The sequence below is a fragment of the Muntiacus reevesi genome, chromosome 3 (assembly GCF_963930625.1).
Source record: "Muntiacus reevesi chromosome 3, mMunRee1.1, whole genome shotgun sequence".
NCBI lineage: Eukaryota > Metazoa > Chordata > Mammalia > Artiodactyla > Cervidae > Muntiacus > Muntiacus reevesi.
The window spans coordinates 77979630-77998101 of NC_089251.1; the positions used below are offsets into that span (position 1 = coordinate 77979630).

General features: G+C 39.0%; 1 protein-coding gene across 1 annotated transcript in view; it reads right to left on the reverse strand.

Moving 5' to 3' along the window:
- EML4 (EMAP like 4) overlaps positions 1-8758 on the reverse strand; it is a 147824-nt gene extending 139066 nt beyond the window's left edge. Inside the window, exon 1 of the mRNA XM_065929374.1 lies at positions 8453-8758. Coding sequence (XP_065785446.1) covers positions 8453-8477 — 25 coding nt within the window. The 5' untranslated portion in view covers positions 8478-8758. The remainder of the gene's footprint in view (positions 1-8452) is intronic.
- Positions 8759-18472: the final 9714 nt, after the last annotated feature.

Here is an 18472-nt window from a genome sequence, read left to right on the forward strand (position 1 = left end):
AGTAGAGTCTCCCCCCTACTCTTTTATAAAATAGGATGTTCCCCAATTGAAGTCCAATAAGGCCTCATGATTACATCCAGGCTATGCACTCCTGGCTGGAGAACTACCTAAGTGATGTGCTTTCTGCAGGGCATCACATTCAGAGGCACACAACGACCACTGGTGCTATTTATTTTGATCATGCACTCAAGATGCTGTCTGATTTCATAATGTATAGAGTTACTATTTTTTCCCTTTGTAACTAATATGCAATGTATGGGGAGACGCAAACATTCTGCAGAAAATTCTTAAAGAAATGGGAATACCAGACCACCTTACCTGCCTCTTAAGAAATCTGTATGCAAGTCAAGAAGCAACAGTTAGAACTGGACATGGAACAATACACTGGTTCCAAATACGGAAAGGAGTACATCAAGGCTGTATATGTCACCCTGCTTATTTAACTTTTATGCAGAATACATCAAGCAAAATGCCGGACTGGATGAAGCACAAGCTGGAATCAAGATTGCCCAGAGAAATATCAACAACCTTAGATATGCAGATGACACCACCCTTATGGCAGAAGTGAAGAAGAACTAAAGAGCCTCTTGATGAAAGTGAAAGGAGAGTGATAAAGTAATCTTAAAACTCAACATTCAGAAAACTAAGATCATGGCATCCGGTCCCATCACTTCATGGCAAATAGATGGGGAAACAATGGAAACAGTGAGAGACTTTATTTTTGGGGGCTCCAAAATCACTGCAGATTGTGACTGCAGTCACGAAATTAAAAAAACACTTGCTCTTTGGAAGAAAAGCTATGACCAGCCTAGACGGCATATTAAAAAGCAGAGACTACTCTGCCAACAAAGGTCTGTCTAGTCAAAACTATGGTTTTTCCAGTGGTCATGTATGGATGTGAGAGTTGGACTATTAAAGAAAGCTGAGCACTGAAGAATTGATGCTTTTGAACTGTGGTGTTGGAAAAGACTCTTGAGTACCTTGGACTCCAAGGAGATCAAACCAGTCCATCCTAAAGGAAATCAGTCCTGAATATTCACTGGGAGGGCTGATGCTGAAGATGAAATTTCAATACTCTGGCCACATGATGCGAAGGACTAAGTCACTGGAAAAGACTGTGATGCTGGGAAAGATTGAAGGTGGGAGAAGGGGACAACAGAGGATGAGATGGTTGGACGGCATCACTGAGTCTACAGACATGAGTTTGAGTAAGCTCTGGGAGTCGGTGATGGACAGGGTAGCCTGGCGTGCTGCAGTTCGTGGGGTCACAAAGAGTCGGACATGACTGAGTGACTGAACTGAACTGAAACATTCTGCTTCTCATCAAAAATATCCCATAGATTTAGTATGTATCAATGATTCCTGTCTCAACTAATCTTTATTAAAATGGCTGAAAAATAATCATATGAATGTTTAAGTAGACAACTTCTGGCTATACTCCTAGATCCCTAAGGTATACGCACTTCGTCTCCTTGACCTTAGAAGCTCTACAGGGCAATGGTTTGAGTGCAAGACTAGAACAATCAGGTACAGCTTCCAGAAAAAGACAAGTGTACCTGAGCCATGCCTTAAAGACTGGATAGATTCTGAAAACCTAATGAAGTGGAGAGACAGTCAAGACACAAACAAATCCATCAAGAAAGCGGAAAAAAAAAAAACCCCACAATATGTTGAATCCTTCTGCAAAGTAAGTATAATACCCTAGCTTATCAGTTTTATAAAACCACACTTCTACATATGGAGTTTGCCTGAACTGATTCTAGAACTACAGATATACTTCTGCTGCTACTGATGATAACTACGGTATAATCATTATATTTAGAGTCAAGAGTTGGACACGACTTAGCAACTGAACTGAAAAACTTTTCAAAAACAGCACAGTTCATTATAACTACTACTTCTGATTGCTCACCCACATTTTCATATATGTCAGCCGTCCCGCCTCGTCTTTCAAAGATAGGGAGTAAGGCTGTGGGGGTAGAGCTCAGGGGTAGAGCATCTGACTGCAGATCAAAGACAGGGAGTAACAGCCACTAAACATCTATCTTTCATCTGAATTGCGACCCCCAGTAGAAAAAATTTTATTCTGCAATCTAAGGCAAACATATTTATATGAAATTGAAAATTTCTTGAAGCAATATTATGCAAAGCACTAATATCTTATAATCTTTTTTTCCTTTCCTTCTCTTCCTCATTTTTTAAAATATTCATCTTGGCCCTCAATAAACTGACTTCTAAATCCTTAATAAGTGATTCACAAAACCTCCACTTGAAAAACACTACCTGAAAACCTGGGATACGGTTCTTTATTAAATTTTCAACAAAGTTGGGAGAAAGTTTTCATATATTTCAGGTGAAATAAGAACAGAAAAAAACAAGAACATAAAGAGCTATTTAATTTTTTTAAGGATTCTACTCTGACATTGTGTATGGTAATTTTTTGGCCTTCAAGTTATCATCTTTTTTAAGAAATGATGGTAAGAGCAAAGGTTGTACATTGCCAGTTATATACTGGTTCCCTAGTAATTTCCCTCCAATTTCACAGGATCATGAAACCACCCCTGCTCTGCTATGAGATTTCAAAAACACATGAGTGTCAGCCTTTCACTGGGTTTATAATCTGGCTGTAGAAATAAGACTTACAGTAATTTTAGGACTTGTAATAATTACTTCTACCTTTCGAGAAGAAATATTCTGTGGTAAGTGCCCTAAAAACGTTCCTGTGTTAAAAGTTCGAGGGTGGATACTGTGAGTTGGGAATGAAAGAAAACAAAGAAAGAAGAGTGCTCAGAAAGGAAACAATATCTGAGTTGGGCCTTGAAAGGTACTTCAAGACAGAACAGTCACAGGGATGAAAAATTGCCAATCAAATATGGGAAAAAAGAAATAGGTCATTTAAGGCCAGATCACATTAAGACAGTAGAAAGAGATAATGGAGGATCTTTTTTTTTTTTTTTTTAATAATGGAGGATCTTGACACCAAGGCTAAGGTGCTTGAATTTAGTCATTAAGGCAATGAAGCAATCTAGAAAAGGTCCCCCCCCCTCCTCCACAAAACAAATTACAGACAAGTAGAGATTCTTGAGGCTATGCAATAATGCAAACACAGAAAAATAAGGCCTTCAACTGTGGTGTCAGAAAAGGAAAGTAAGGAATGTGAAAAGGTGACAAGAACTGATAAGTCTTAGAAGAGATTTTAATGTGGTAGGCAAAAAAGGCCGAGTCAAACATGGTTCTAAGACTTTAAGGCTGGGTGATATGTATAGTGAAAAATTATGAAGTTGATTTAGAGGAAGAACAGTTCAGATCCAAGTACATTAGAGTTGACATGCAAGTGGGTTATGAAGAGTCAGTAATAGGATGAGGAAAAGAACACTGGGTCCCATCAGAAAAATCTGAGTTCAAGTCAAAAAAATGGTTAGGATCTAATGAGAAAACCAGAATGCAAAATTATATCTATAGTATAATTTTAACTGTGTATAAAAAGCACAAGAAAAGACTAAAAACGTGTATATCAACATGTTAACGTCAGCTGAATACAAATAAACTAGGAATAAAAAAATTTTTTTTCCTTCTTTTGTATTGTGTTCTCACTGGATACAAACCTTACAAATCAGGCTCCACACCCCCACCATAGAAAAAGAAGAAAGGGAAAAGAAAAATCTGGATTTGAAGTCTTTTCAAAAAATTGCAAACTCCTTGAACTTTAGTTTCCTCATCTAAAAATGGGGAAATAATTTATTCTCTCTCAAGGTTAGTGTGCAGATTAAATGAGATAAAGTTTTGTAAACTATAAAGCAATATGCAAAGCTAAGGCATTATAATAGTTTATGACAGCTACAACTACAGGCCAAGATATCACACACAGACATAAAAATATACTACAGATTTGGGAAGTAGATTATCTCCTTAAACTTCTAAAAAGTTTTAGAATCCATCTATTTTTAAATCAAAACGTTACTACAATATTTCTTATAAACAAACACTGAAGTTGTACATGCTATATATATATAAATATCATATATATAAAATTAATACAGTACTTGTCCTACATGCTATTCAAGCTTAAATACAAAGCAAAAAAGGAGCTAGTAGTTATCATTCCCTAATATTTGGACTTCTAAATAAGTTATTTCACGGTTTTAAAAAGCCACGCTCTATTGAGGATAATTTCAGTACTCTCCAAACGTCATCTCTTAGAAGTCATGTGCTTGATACACAGCACTGCATTCTAAATGGTGCCTTCCCCTTCAACTCCCACTTTTGGTCCTTTACTTAGCATTAAACACCTCTAGATACCTATTTAAAACCAGATGGTAAGCTCCTGAAGGGCAAGAAGCATGTCACAAAATGGGTACACGTTAAGAAATACTCTAACTCATGTTATAGATGCTGAAACAACCATTTAAGAGTTACTACTCATGTCATATTATAATGTAAGCCTGTCTCGAGCCCTTCAAGAGACAGCCAATAAGAAATTAAAAGCTAAGAAAAAATTCCACAAGTAATGTTACTACATAAGAAACATTTTTATATGAATAAAGAATACTTAAGATTAATATGTAAAAATCTTACACTACACTGTTCCTTTAAGAAAGCAAGAGTATATATGAGATGAGAAATGATAAGTTCTAATATTATGCTAAAAAATTGTTTTCTTCATGTATCTGATAAACTGAAGCATATTATTACTGCACTGAAGAATGTTACATTTCTTATACTAACCCTATAATTTAATTCATTACAATTTTTCTTTAAAAAGAAGTTTTGGAATTTTGTTTTTAATCTTTGGAGCAAAAAAAGTTAAAACTGACGTGGTGAACAATATGCTTTCTTTAAGGCATAAACACTGACTAAACCTGAGGCTATTTCCAAGACAAGTTTTAAAATTAAAACTTTTATTACGAAAAAGAGATGCTAAAAAAACTAGGCATGAAACGCACCTAATCTATGCCTTATGAAAATCAACACGAAAAGCTCTGTCAACAGTTTTCCACTTCTGCACATAAACCTGAAATTTTTTTTTTTTTTTTTGGTGCCATATAGATTTATTTTGGGTAGACAACAATAACTTTTCACCATTTCCTCTCCTATTTCCATGATTCTCAAAATTGTCCTTTTATTTATACATAGCAAAAAGTTTACAAAACCTTGTGGCACTAACATTTTCACATTTCTTTGGGGATATAGCTAGTTGATTTTCTTCTGACTTCTTCATTTTTGGAATCCCACATGATTACAATACTAAAGTATACCAAGAAGAATAGGAAATGTAAGCAGGATACAAAACACAATAAACCTGAAATTTAAAATGTTTACTATATACATGTTTTGTACAGGTGTGTGTGTATATTCATATATACTGATTTGGAGGCAGGACACTAAGACAATTAATTAGTATTTCCCCCTCACTAATTTAAAAAAAAAAAACTTGTTTCTAAAGTGCTGCTTTTTTGTATTACAGTAATTTGTGAACCAAAAGATACTATGCCTAAAGGAAAAAGTACAAACACCTGCCAGTCCAACTGCCGGAAATTCATCAGCTGCAGAGAATAAAAGCATCCTTTCATTGTTTTTAACATATAGACAAAACAAAAGAAATACAACAGGTATACAATTTCAATATGGCACGTATAACACAGATCAGCACCTAACATTCCTCTCAATGATTTCAAAATCATTACAGTTTTAATTGCCATTAGACATCTCATAAAATGCACATAAGTGTTTTCCTTATCTAAACACTCAACAATCAATGGTACAGTCTGAATCTTTAAAGTTTTTCACTTAACAAAATAATGCATCATAGTATTCCCTTAAATAATCAGCTCCTCTAGAATCACTGTTTACAAAGCACTCAGCTTTTCTGCTTATAAAAACGTAGTTTTCTTTATTTTCAAGAACCCATACAGTATATAAAATGAAACACATACACTTCCTTGAGAATAAATACTTTAATACTCATGACCCCAGAAGAACTTCACATGTTTTGAATTCTTGTTTGGTTAAAAAAAGTTTTTAAACATCTACTAGAATACAAGAGCTTGTCTTTACATTCATGGCTCTCTTGAAGGTAAAATAAAGATCAACGTAACTCTTAAGTGCTAGACTAACGAACTGAAGGGAATAGAAACAAGCCATCTGGCAAGAGTTGGGCAAAACTATGTTTAAAGACTACCAGTAAAATATACCAGCTTTACCCTTCCCCACTCACAATCCTTTAAGGTTTCAATTAAGATGGGGCCTAGTTCTACTCTTTCAAAGGGGGACAGAAAGAGAAAGCACAAATTTTCTGCTGAGAAGTATCTTCATCAGGAGCAGCTCCAAAAATACTGCCAGGAACCATTTCTTTCCCTCCCAGCTGACATAGGTTCCTCTCTTTAAATATAAGCATCTCTTCTGCTCCTGATCAATATCATACTTAAAGAAGGGGAAAGTCTCAAGGTGTCACCCAAGGGTGGTACCAAATGAATAAAAAAACTACTAAATAAATACAAAAATTCAACATCACAGTCAGTTATAACATTCTTTATGAAAAGTGGGAGCCCCAACTAAAATTTCTCTTTCAGTCTCTACTATCAGTTACCTTATGAACAGGATAAGAAGGGACAGTTGTTTAAAAATGCATATCCACTTTCAAAATAAACGCTTAAGTGCACCCAATTAGTGAGAACGACTCCCACAAAACACTTACAGAAGATGAAGTTTTGGCAAGCCTTCGAAGTCCACAAACCAACAGCCAGAAGTAAAAGCTGATTCTAATTTGAGCAGTGATCCCACCATTCTTACAGGCTGAGGAGCGAACAGTGCAGATACCTCAGCCCCACAACATCCCCCAACACTCAAGTTTTTTGCCCAAGTATATGATCACCTCTTTGTGAACATAAAGGACAAGTGTTTCAGTCCAATATGATGAGGGAATAAATCCAGACACAGGCATATGGCTTAAAAAACAGGCAGTGAGAAGCTGATACCTCTTTAAAACGAGCCCAAGAATGAAACAACTTCACTATGAAAGGAATTATAAGACATCAAAGGTTAGATAATGGACAACAGGTGCCTTTGGGGAGGAAAGAGTAACACTCAGTTGCCTCCTATTTTAGGATTTCCACTCTCTAGTGTGTGTTTCCCAAAGAAAGTGTATGTGTTCTTCCCAAATAAAGTCATAGCCAAAATTACGGTTTTTACTATTTAATACCTGTAGTGGGTCCACTGCTCTTAAATATACTTTTTTACTTTATATTAAAAAAAAAAAGTTGATCTCAACACGTCTGAATAAACTATGGCCTATGGCCAGATCATGCACTGATCCATGAACATTAACCAACTAGGAATTTATTATCAAGAAATGCAAGGAAAGGCGTCAAATACTCAATATACCAATCCAACAGTAGGTATCACATAACTGCAGTATCAGCCAAAGCAGAAACTGTTTCTCTCACCATCGTAACAGTTGAGCTCAATCTTTACAGTAACCAGATTCCAATAGCCTCAAAGAATAGTAATTCCAGACACAGATTATATGGCTCTGAGTACCAGCCACGAGTTCTGATTCTCGTAACCAGTTACAAAATTTACTACCTTTATTCGGGAAACACTGTGAAAGGGAACACTGAAACAATACTTTAGCCTATTTCCCTTTCTCCATTCCACAAAGACAACATATTCCAAAAATGGAGAATCCTTTCTTTCCCTGACAGAGGCCCCCTTTCCTATGGATTCATGGGGCAGGATTACTTCTCCCCAGCATGCTTGCAGAGCCAGCAGGCAGACTTCTGCTTTCACTCTTCTCTTAAAGAGGGTCCCCCAACACAGATGCACCTCTTCCTTTCCTGTATTAGGAAAATGATGCTTCAGTGCTACTGGATCTCTCCACCACAAGTGGAAGGAGTGAGGGGAAGTTGTCAGTTACTCGAAGAGATACTTAAAAGACGACTCCAAATTTAAAGTGAAGGCTTGAGGAGGGAGGGAGGGAATGGGGGTCCCTTCCCTAAAAGGGAGCCTGTGCGTGGGTAAGGGATGTCCCCACCCTGAAAGAGACCTCGGTATGTGAGACGGGGGAGGAGTGTTGTACCCAGAAGAGATTCAGGTTTGAGAAAGAGGTGTCCTAACCTTGAAGGTGGGGGGAGCCATTGAGTGTATGGGGGGGGGGGGGTGCCGCACCAGCTTTAGGGCGGACTCTATGAAAGAAAGGGTTCCCATTTCGGGGAAGAAGCGCCCCGCACTGACGGGGACGCTGGGAGGAAAGGAGGGTCTTGGTGAGGAGGGCTGGCATGGGGGAGGGGTTCTGAGTTCACCGGAGCCCGGAGAGGGGCGGCGGGCTCGAGGGGAACATGTGCAGTGGAACTGCTGCCATCCCGAGGGGCAGGGTGGAGAGCAGGCCCGGGCTGCGTGTGCAGGGAACAAGGTTCCCACCCTGCGCAAGAGAGGAAGGACTCCCAGCCGCACTCACCGAGGCTGCCGGCGAAACCGTCCATCTTGCGGGGAAAGCGCCGGGCTCCGGGCTCAGCGGGGCGGGCACTTCATTCAGCGGACCGACTAGGGTGGCCGACGCTGAGCCTGACCCGCTCGCTCTCTCGGACGCGCGGCTCGGCTCCCGCCTCCGTAGTCCGTCGGCCCGCGCGCCCCGGGGCAGTCAGCCGCGGCCGCCGGGACCACTTCCCCGTCAGGTTGAGAGCCGCGCCGCTCCGCCGCCTGCCCTGCCTCCCTCCCAGACAGCAGCCGTGAGCGCCGCGCCGCGCCCCGCCCCCGCGCCCGCGCGCAGCGGTGGCTCCGCCCCCGCGCACGCCGTCACGCTTCCGACCCCGCCTCCCACGTGACGACCCGGAGGCGGGGTCTCGCGGACCCTTCCCTCTCACCTTGCCTTTGCCTCGGATTCCGCCCCCCTCGCGGGGGATGGGTGACTGCGCTTGCGCGGTGGGCTTCCTAAGAGCCTAGGACTTGGGACTTGAAACTGGTTCCGAGTAAGTGGGGATAAGGGGAGACCTCCAGCCTGGGATACTCATGAACTTCTAAAGATTCCTTGCTTCGCAGCGCCTAGGAAGTCCGGAGAGACCCTTCGGAGCTCAAGTCTGGAGCTCCTCTGACAGGAGATGGCCACCCCGAGTGTCTTAGCACACTAAAGAGGCAACCAAGTGGGGGGAGGATCCAGTCTCCGCGGGTTCTTCCTTTGCCCCAGTAGGCTGAGGGACAGAGATGAGGGTGCGTCTTCTTGACTAGCTCAAGGCCATCACTCCACCGCCCAAGGCCCAGAGCAGGGCAGGACCCAGGATGTTCCAGAAGCGAGGAATGTTAGTACTGGACAGGGCCCAAGCCTTCATCTTGCCTCCGCTTTAGGGAGGACACTGAGCCTTAGAAAAGACGTAACCTGCGCGAGGTCAGGAGAAGGAAATGACAACCCACTCCAGTGTTCTTGCCTGGAGAATCCCAGGGACAGAGGAGCCTGGTGGGCTGCCGTCTATGGGGTCGCACAGAGTCGGACCTGACTGAAGCGACTTAGCAGCAGCAGCAGCGCCAGGTCATGGAGCCTGGTAAAGGCAGAACTAGCACTAATTCCCCCCTCCTGTTGTTTTCCACCAGGGATGCAAAGCCACCCCTGACAGGACAAATCATAGGATTGCCTACTAGGGAACTATAACAAAGGGTTGAAGTAATCCTGAGTTCCAGGCCCAATTCCATGTGACTCAAGAGGTGAGTTATCAAGTCACTAACCTCGCTTGGGCCTCATTTTATTCAATTGTAAATGGAAGACTGGACAGGTAACCAAAACATCTAAACCTTCTTTTTCATCCTCACTCCCACACACCTGTATTCTCCATCCTTCTCAAGACCTTCCAGTGGTTTCCCATGTCCCTCTTGGGACTATGTTGTATGGATCAGAGGACTAGTTACAGAGGAGAAATATAAGGTACCCAGGAACTAAATTGATCTATACAATAATAAAGAGCTGGCTTAGAAGAGATTAAGAGTGATAATACAGATGTTCGTGATGCCTCAGAGGTAAAGAATCTGCCTGCCAATGTAGGAGACTCTGGTTCCATCCCTGAATCTGCAAGATCCCCTGCAGAAGGAAATGGCAACCCACTCTAGTATTCTTGCCTGGGAAACACCATGGACAGCAGAGCCTGACGGGCTACAGTCCACAGGGTGGCAAGAGTCAGACATGACTTAAGGACTAAACAACAATCAGTCCTTTTAGTCAGCTGCAGGAGAGAGGAAGATAAGAAATAAGATGAGAAAAATGAAATAGCAACTGTCATAATGAGAGGAACTTGGAGGAACTGGATGGTTGAAAGGACTGTTTAAACATTTTGTCAAAGTCTTATCGTACTTTTCACCTTTGATGTCTCTTTAAAAATCTTCCCTGAAAGTCTAAATTACTTTAAATTTCTTTTTTGGATATCAGACCTGTGTGTCTTCTGAATACCATGCTATGGGGAAAAGGGCCATAAAGCAGCCAAAATAAATTCAGGTTACAGACAAAATGGTGTCTGAGGTTTCCTCTTTCTTTGAAATTATTTACCCAGTGTTTCCTTTGCTATGGGCATTTTCATATCTGTATGATTCTGTTAAGTCTTAATTGCTTAATATTTGAGACATGCTTACTTCTGACAGCTGCTCTTCTGTGCCTGTATGCAAAACTTTCTGCTTTAAGTCCATTAAAAGAATAAGAACTTGTATACTGGTATATATACACATTAAAAAAAAACTTTTTATTTTGGAATAACTGTAGATTCACATGTACTTGTTAGAATATCCTTTACCCAGGTTCCTTGCAATAGCGATATCTTACAAAACTATAGTACAATATCAAAACCAAGATATTGATACTGATACAGTGGAGATACAAAACATCTGTATAATTTCCATGAGCATGAGGATCCAAATTGCCTTTTATAAAAACACCCGTTTTTCTCCTGATATCATCTGCTCCTTCACTCCTGGCAACCACTAATCTGTAATCCATTTCTATAAATAGGGCATTTCAATGGAATCATGTAATATGTAATGATTTGGGATTGGCTTTTCTCACTCAGGATAATTCTCTGGAGATTTATCCAGGTCATTGTGAGTATTAAGAGCTTGCTGTTTTTATTGCTGAGAATTCCATGGTTGGGATTATCACTGTTTGACCATTGATCTGTTGAAGACATTTGGGATGCTTCCAATTTGAGGCTGTTATATAGAGAGAGTTGCTATTAATGTTCAAGTATATATATATTTTTGTGAACATACTTTTCATTTCTCTGGGATAAATACGCAGGAATTGGATTATTTGGTTGAATGGTAGCTGTACATTCCATTTTTTTAAGAAACTGCTAAATTAAAAAAAAATAATAATCATTTTTTCTCCCAGTTTTATTGAGATGTAATTGACATACAGCAAGTAAATGTATATTTTTAATTCAGAGAAGGATCCATGTTTTATGGGGGCCTGACGCATTTTCTATTTATGAGGCCCCTTTAAGAAAAACTAATATAGGGACTTCCCTGGTGGTCCAGTGGTTAAGACTCTGCACTTCCAATGCAAGGGATGCAAGTACAGTTCCTGATCAGGGAACTAAGATCCCTCATGCCATGTGATGCAGCCAAAAAAAAAAAGCTAATACAAACCATACAGATACAAAATTAGGTTAAATCGAGTATTTATTTAGACTAAGAAAAGTAATCACAATAGATTATACATTTTAAGAAGACTGCAAATACCATAAACATTATAAAATTGAGAAATATGACATCTAATTAAATATCCAGCACACCTCCAATACATGTTTACTAAATTTCTTAGTTGTATATTCTTTGATTACCTCTTCATATGACAGTGATTTTTTTTTCTTAATAGGTGTTATTTACTGGGATCATATGAGCCTGTTACATGATCCTGCTATATGGGAACCTGTTATATAGGTTTTGTACCCAAGTACTTTGTATTTGTATGCCTGACCTCATTTCATTGTCACAGTAAGCCTGTAAGATCAGTGTTATGAATATGATTGTGATTTTTAAATAACTTTTTAATAGAGAGCACAAAAGAAATGTAGTTTTTCCTCTGGCATCATTGTTCATCAATCAGTCTTTATTATGGACAGCTGGGATGCATAAAAAACCATCTCACACATATGGAACAGGCTGTATTACTGCTGCAGGAATTCTGATTGATCCTATTTCATGTGATTACCCTTTAAAAAAACAAGAAAAGAAATAAAATGTATGATGAATTAAAAAATAAAACACTGCGTTATTGAGTATATTTCTAACAGAAAAGAACTTCCATTTTGGTTTGACATCAGTGAGAACCAGATTCTCCACTTAAATTTGTACATGTCTGATGATTAGAAGAATTTCCCCTGGACTAACTTCTGGCTCTTTATGTTTCAAACCTTGTTTCTCCCACACTACCCACATACTTCCAGTGCCAACCATGTGTTAATACCACATTATGACCTCTAGCCCTGTAACCTCCATGACAGGATGCCAAGTGAATCAGTGCAAAGGGCCATAGATTCCATCCTGGAATCTGTTGCTAAACAAGGAAAGCCAGCAATAACTGAATTAAATGGGACTGTAAGCCATGTAAGTATGTTTCATTAAGCCTGAAATTAAATGTATCCCCAATTCAGCTTTCCCTTAGCCAGATATCCAGAATATCCAGGGTCACTCCAACACAAAGTGACATGAAGGGAAATGTGATGAAGGGGAGGGTGCAGTGAAAAGACACTTTCTGGAGCCTTGGCAGAGACCCTTAGAACTTAAGTTTCATTAATTTCTTGATAAATCTGTCTCTGCTTTTTGTTCTGTTTTTGTTGTTGTTCCCCTACCAGGGAGGGACTGAACCCGAACCCTCGGCAGTGAGAGTACAGAGCCCTAACCACTGAACCAGCAGGGAATTTCTCTGCCTCTGTTTTAGTTACTTACATTTTTACGAAAGAAATTCATGCTTATCCTAATTAGTAAAGTCAACCAGAAGTTTATTAAAAGCAAACAAAACGGACAGAAAAATGAAATAAATGCTTATTCAGAAAAAGAACAAATAGGAGGAGAAATACAGTAGTCACTTATAGTTCACTTATCCACAGAAATTCCAGAATTCTGCTGGGATAGTTACTATGAAGGGTAAGAAAAGTTCTTTGTTTAAATGTTACTCGTCTTTGCAAGGAATTCCCTTATCTACTCCATGGTCCCTGGCTTTGCTACTCTACAGAAAAAGGGTGTTGGGGAATACACCTTCCTTAGAGTCTTCTCAGCTCACTTCCTGCTGGTGCTAGTATGAAATTCAAAGGTTACTTTCAACTCAAATAATCAAAGGATTTCTTTGAGAACATGATTCCCTCAAAAACTTGGTAGGCTTTTGATCTGTTTGCTTCCAGTCAGCAACGTGTGCCAGTAACCACACCCAAAGTTCTTTCCTATACATAATTTTCAAGCATGATTTCTGTTTTTGTTTTCTTTCCTTGATTCCTCTCTCTCAATTTAATGGGGGCTATCTTCAGGCCATTAGACTTGGATGGGAAGGCCACACTCTTAATCAGATCTTTGAGTCTGGGTCTAACAGGGACTTTGTTACTCACAGGTTTTTAATATTTTGTTTCTTATTTCAGTGTCAAGAAGTAGTCAGCTTTCTAATTTTTCATCCCCCAAATTTCTGGACTTCTTCTAACTCCTTTACTCCTGCTTAAAAAATGGCCAGTTCTTGCTTGAGCTTTTCTGTTTGTTCTAATGCTTCACTGAAGTTAGCAAATAGTAGCCAACACACACTATCAACTCTCTTTCCAAAAACTTCCAGTAGAGCTGTGTAGGCTTACTAGGCAAGTAATGTGCTACCTTTTAAGTTGTCACAAGCAACAGTTGTAGCAAATTTTTTGTGATGACATGACAAACTCTCAAGTATTCTGCCCTCTGATACTCTGTTTCCACACCATCCCTACCGTTTTGAAAAGCTACGAATTCCAAATCATATATTTTAGGGTTTTTTTCCTTATAGCAGCATGCAACTTCAAGGTTTCACCTTCTGTATTAGTCAAGATAGGCCGACTGCTATTAAAAACAATTCCAAAATTTCAGTTGGCTTAAAAGAATATTTTTTTTTTTTACTCATCACTATCCAGTACAGATCATCAGGGACTCTGCTCCACGAAGCCATTCAAGGATCCAGGTTTCTTCTGTGTTAAGTCCACTCTTTTCAGCCACCAAATAGGGGTAGTGGTGGAAGAATAGGGAGAATCAATCAGGAAAATTTACAGTCCAGACATGGAAGTATGAACCTCACGTTCATCCACACTCCATAGTCTGGGATTAGTTGCATGACCACAGTTAACTGTAAGGAAGACTAGGAATATTGTTCAGGTAACCAGAAGGAAAAGAGAAACATTTTGGTAACAATGACCCAAATAGTTTCTCCATATTCCTTTTCATGTCACTATCAGAGTTAGAAGTTTTCATTTCCTTAAATGATTATTCAATTAGTATCTTACCCATTAGGTTGTATACTACAAGAAAGGCTTTTAGAAAATAGGAGAGAGTGTATCCCAGTGCTTAAGAGTGCAGACCCTGGGGTCACATTGCCTAGATTGATATCCCAGCCCCACCACTTACTAGCTATGTAACACTGGACAAATTACTTAGCCTCTCTGTCCCTCAGGTTTTTCGTCTGTAAAGTGAGGATAATACTGTTTCTACTCCTAGAGTTGTTGAGGGGATGCAATGAAATAATACAATAAGAACCCTTAGAACAGGGCCCCATATGTTGCAAGTACTTGGTAAGTATTAGCTGCTGCTATTATTAAAAGTGGGCTTGCACTGTGTCTGCTTTTACTCACCATTATATATTGAGTGCCTATTACAGACTAACTGTTCAATAAATATTTACTGAATATTAAACAAACATAGAACTCTGAAAACTAGTCAATCTGAAAACATTATTTCAACAACCACTGCCTAATTGTTTTAAAGCAACCAGTATTAATTTGTCTGTTTTATATTTATCAAATTAGATCTTGCAAACAGTCTAAAACTACTATAATAAAATAGAAGATTTAACATAAATCCCTCAAAATGAAAATATAGCTGTACATTATCATCAAACACACATAAAAATTCAAATATACTAAACAGTTACCAATTATTGGGTGGTTGTTTGGACCCCGAACTCTAACAGAGGGCTTCCCAGGTAGCTCGGTGTTAAAGAATCTGCTTGCCAATGCAAGAGACTAGGGTTTGATCCCTGGGTTGGGAAGATCCCCTGTAGAAGGATATAGCAACCCACTCCAGTATTCCTGCCTGGGAAATCCTATGGACAGAGGAGTCTGGCGGTCTACAGTCCTTGGGGTCGAAAAAGTGTCGCACACAAGTGGGTAAAAACAACTCTAACAAAAGATTTACCTTTTGATTATTTTCAATACAGAGCTCCCCTGACCCCTCACTTTGAGCCCTTTAAGTCTCATTTAATTCAATAGCAGAAGTAAAAATATGCAGCATTTTTCAGGAGTTCAATTATGGCAAAAGGCTAAATACAGTTATCAAATAATAAGAATTTAAAACATTTTCTTCACACACAGAACCTTGACTCTGTGTTTTATTACCTTCCCTTCTCCGTCAAAATGAGCTTACTGTGGGAGGGGTTTCTGAATACTTGTGAAGCCACACAACACCTACTGTCAATGCCCTGACCTAAGATTTGAAGAAAAATAAAACATTCCTATAATGGTTTCTTTGTTATGCTCTCATTAGCTAGATGGCCTTGAAAGGTAACTAGAAACTTTGGTTTCTTGACAGTCTCTCCCTCAGACATTTTTAAAGTGACCTCAAGAGCAATTAAGTTTGTTTGTTTGCTTTTTAAGTATGTTGGACTTTTCTCTCCTTTTGTTTCATTGTCTGAATGTTTTTTTTATAAACTAAATGCTATGGTCATGGAATTGTGTAGATTATATGAATCTATAGTCCACATAAGCATATGTACCAAAAAACACATGGCTTTTTTCTTTGGCGTTCAGAATCAGAAATTAACAATATTTGAGTGGAGGGAAAAAGAGTTCTTTTAATTCTTTGTTTCTATAATATGTTTAACATAAGCAGTGTATGGAAGAGTTCCAAGATCTGTCATAGGCTAAATGGCAATGTTGTTCTAGCTTCTAACTATAAAGAATGCCTAGGGATAACTTTAAAATTATTCCAAAAGAACAAAATAGAAAACCCAGAGATAAATCCACACACCTATGGACACCTTATCTTTGACAAAGGAGGCAAGAATATACAACGGAGAAAAGACAACCTCTTTAACCAGTGGTGCTGGGAAAACTGATCAACCACTTGTAAAAGAATGAAACTAGAACACTTTCTAACACCATACACAAAAATAAACTCAAAATGGATTAAAGATCTAAATGTAAGACCAGAAACTATAAAACTCCTAGAGGAAAACATAGGTAAAACACTCTCTGACATAAATCACAGCAGGATCCTCTATGACCCACCTCCCAGAGTAATGGAAATAAAAGCAAAAATAAACAAATGGGACCTAATTAAAAGCTTTTGCCCAACGAACAAAACTACAAGCAAGGTGAAAAGACAGCCTTCAAAATGGGAGAAAATAATAGCAAACGAAGCAACTGACAAAGAATTAACCTCAAAAACATACAAGCAACTCCTGCAGCTCAATTCCAGAAAAATAAATGACCCAGTCAAAAAATGGGCCAAAGAACTAAACAGACATTTCTCCAAAGAAGACATACAGATGGCTAACAAACACATGAAAAGATGCTCAGCATCACTCATTATCAGAGAAATGCAAATCAAAACCACAATGAGGTACCATTACATGCCAGTCAGGATGGTTGCTATCCAAAAGTCTACAAGCAATAAATGCTGGAGAGGGTGTGGAGAAAAGGGAACCCTCTTACACTGTTGGTGGGAATGCAGACTAGTACAGCCACTATGGAGAACAGTGTGGAGATTCCTTAAAAAACTGGAAATTAAACTGCCGTATGACCTAGCAATCCCACTGCTGGGCATACACACTGAGGAAACCAGATCTGAAAGAGACACGTGCACCCCAATGTTCATCACAGCACTGTTTATAATAGCCAGGACATGGAAGCAGCCTAGATGCCCATCAGCAGACGAATGGATAAGAAAGCTGTGGTAGATATACACAATGGAATATTACTCAGCCATTAAAAAGAATACATTTGAATCAGTTCTAATGAGGTGGATGAAACTGGAGCCTATTATACAGAGTGAAGTAAGTCAGAAAGAAAAACACCAATACAATATACTAACGCATATATATGGAATTTAGAAAGATGGTAATGATAACCTTATATGCGAGACAGCAAAAGAGACACAGATGTTAATTAGCCTCCAATTTAAATAAATACATTTAAAAATAAATAAAATTATTCCCAAAGAAAAAGAAGTGTGGGAGCATCTACACCCAATGTGTTAAAAAGTAGTTGCCTTTGGGAAGTGAAATTGAGTGGATAAAGAAATATGTGGAGAGAAATATAGGAGATTTCACTTTTAAGTATATCATATCATACTATTAATCAAAAATAATATTTAATAATCATAAGTATTATTTTAATAATATTGTTAACATGTGTTCACCTTAAAAACCATTAGAGAGACAAAAAAATACATTGCAGTGCATATTAATTCACATACCCACCCACAAACTATATGTGTAGAGACTAGTTTAAAATATCATGCTAATTAAACAACTTTTACCAATCTTGGCATGATTACCATCTTTCACCTAAAGTCTTACTGACCTCAGGGGAAAAAAATCAAGCAATCAGCAGTGCTGTAAATTCTTGGCAGGAGCTGATGAGACTGAAACCTATACTGTGAGGTTCACCAAACACGCCTGACTGAGGGGGATTTGCTGTGTGGATGCATAAGTGAGTGAATGAATGCCGACTGAGGTTAATTAGGGTAGCTCTGATGGTGCCATTCATGTCAAGCCCACAGAAGCTCCAGTCTGGGCTGCAGAGCTGGGTTTTCCCAGGGCCGACCCAGAACTTATGCCATGAAACAGGGCTTGTTGAGACTGTGAAACAAACTTTAGAGCTTTCTTTCTATGTGCTATAAGTTCACCACGTTTACAGAATGCTGGGTGAGCCTGAGAAATAATAGTTAATAATTTTCATCTGTCCACCATAACTATATGTTTTTTCCCCAGAAGGAATTCATAGCAGCCTCTCACAAAATTGAAATTCTGCAGGGAAATACTTTAAAATAGCAATGTTATAGTGGAAAGCAGCCAATCAGGGAAATTCAACTCCCAAAATTAATAACACAGGAAGTTCTCTACTTGCAAATAAAATATTTCCAAAAGGTCATTTGCAAGTCAGCTGTTTGAAATTAGGAACAATGCTATAAATGGTGGTTAGATTTCCATTTAGCTCTCAAAACATGTAGCATACTGATCCTAAACTGCCTTTGTCAAAACCACACTGATGACAATCTTACTTAAAGT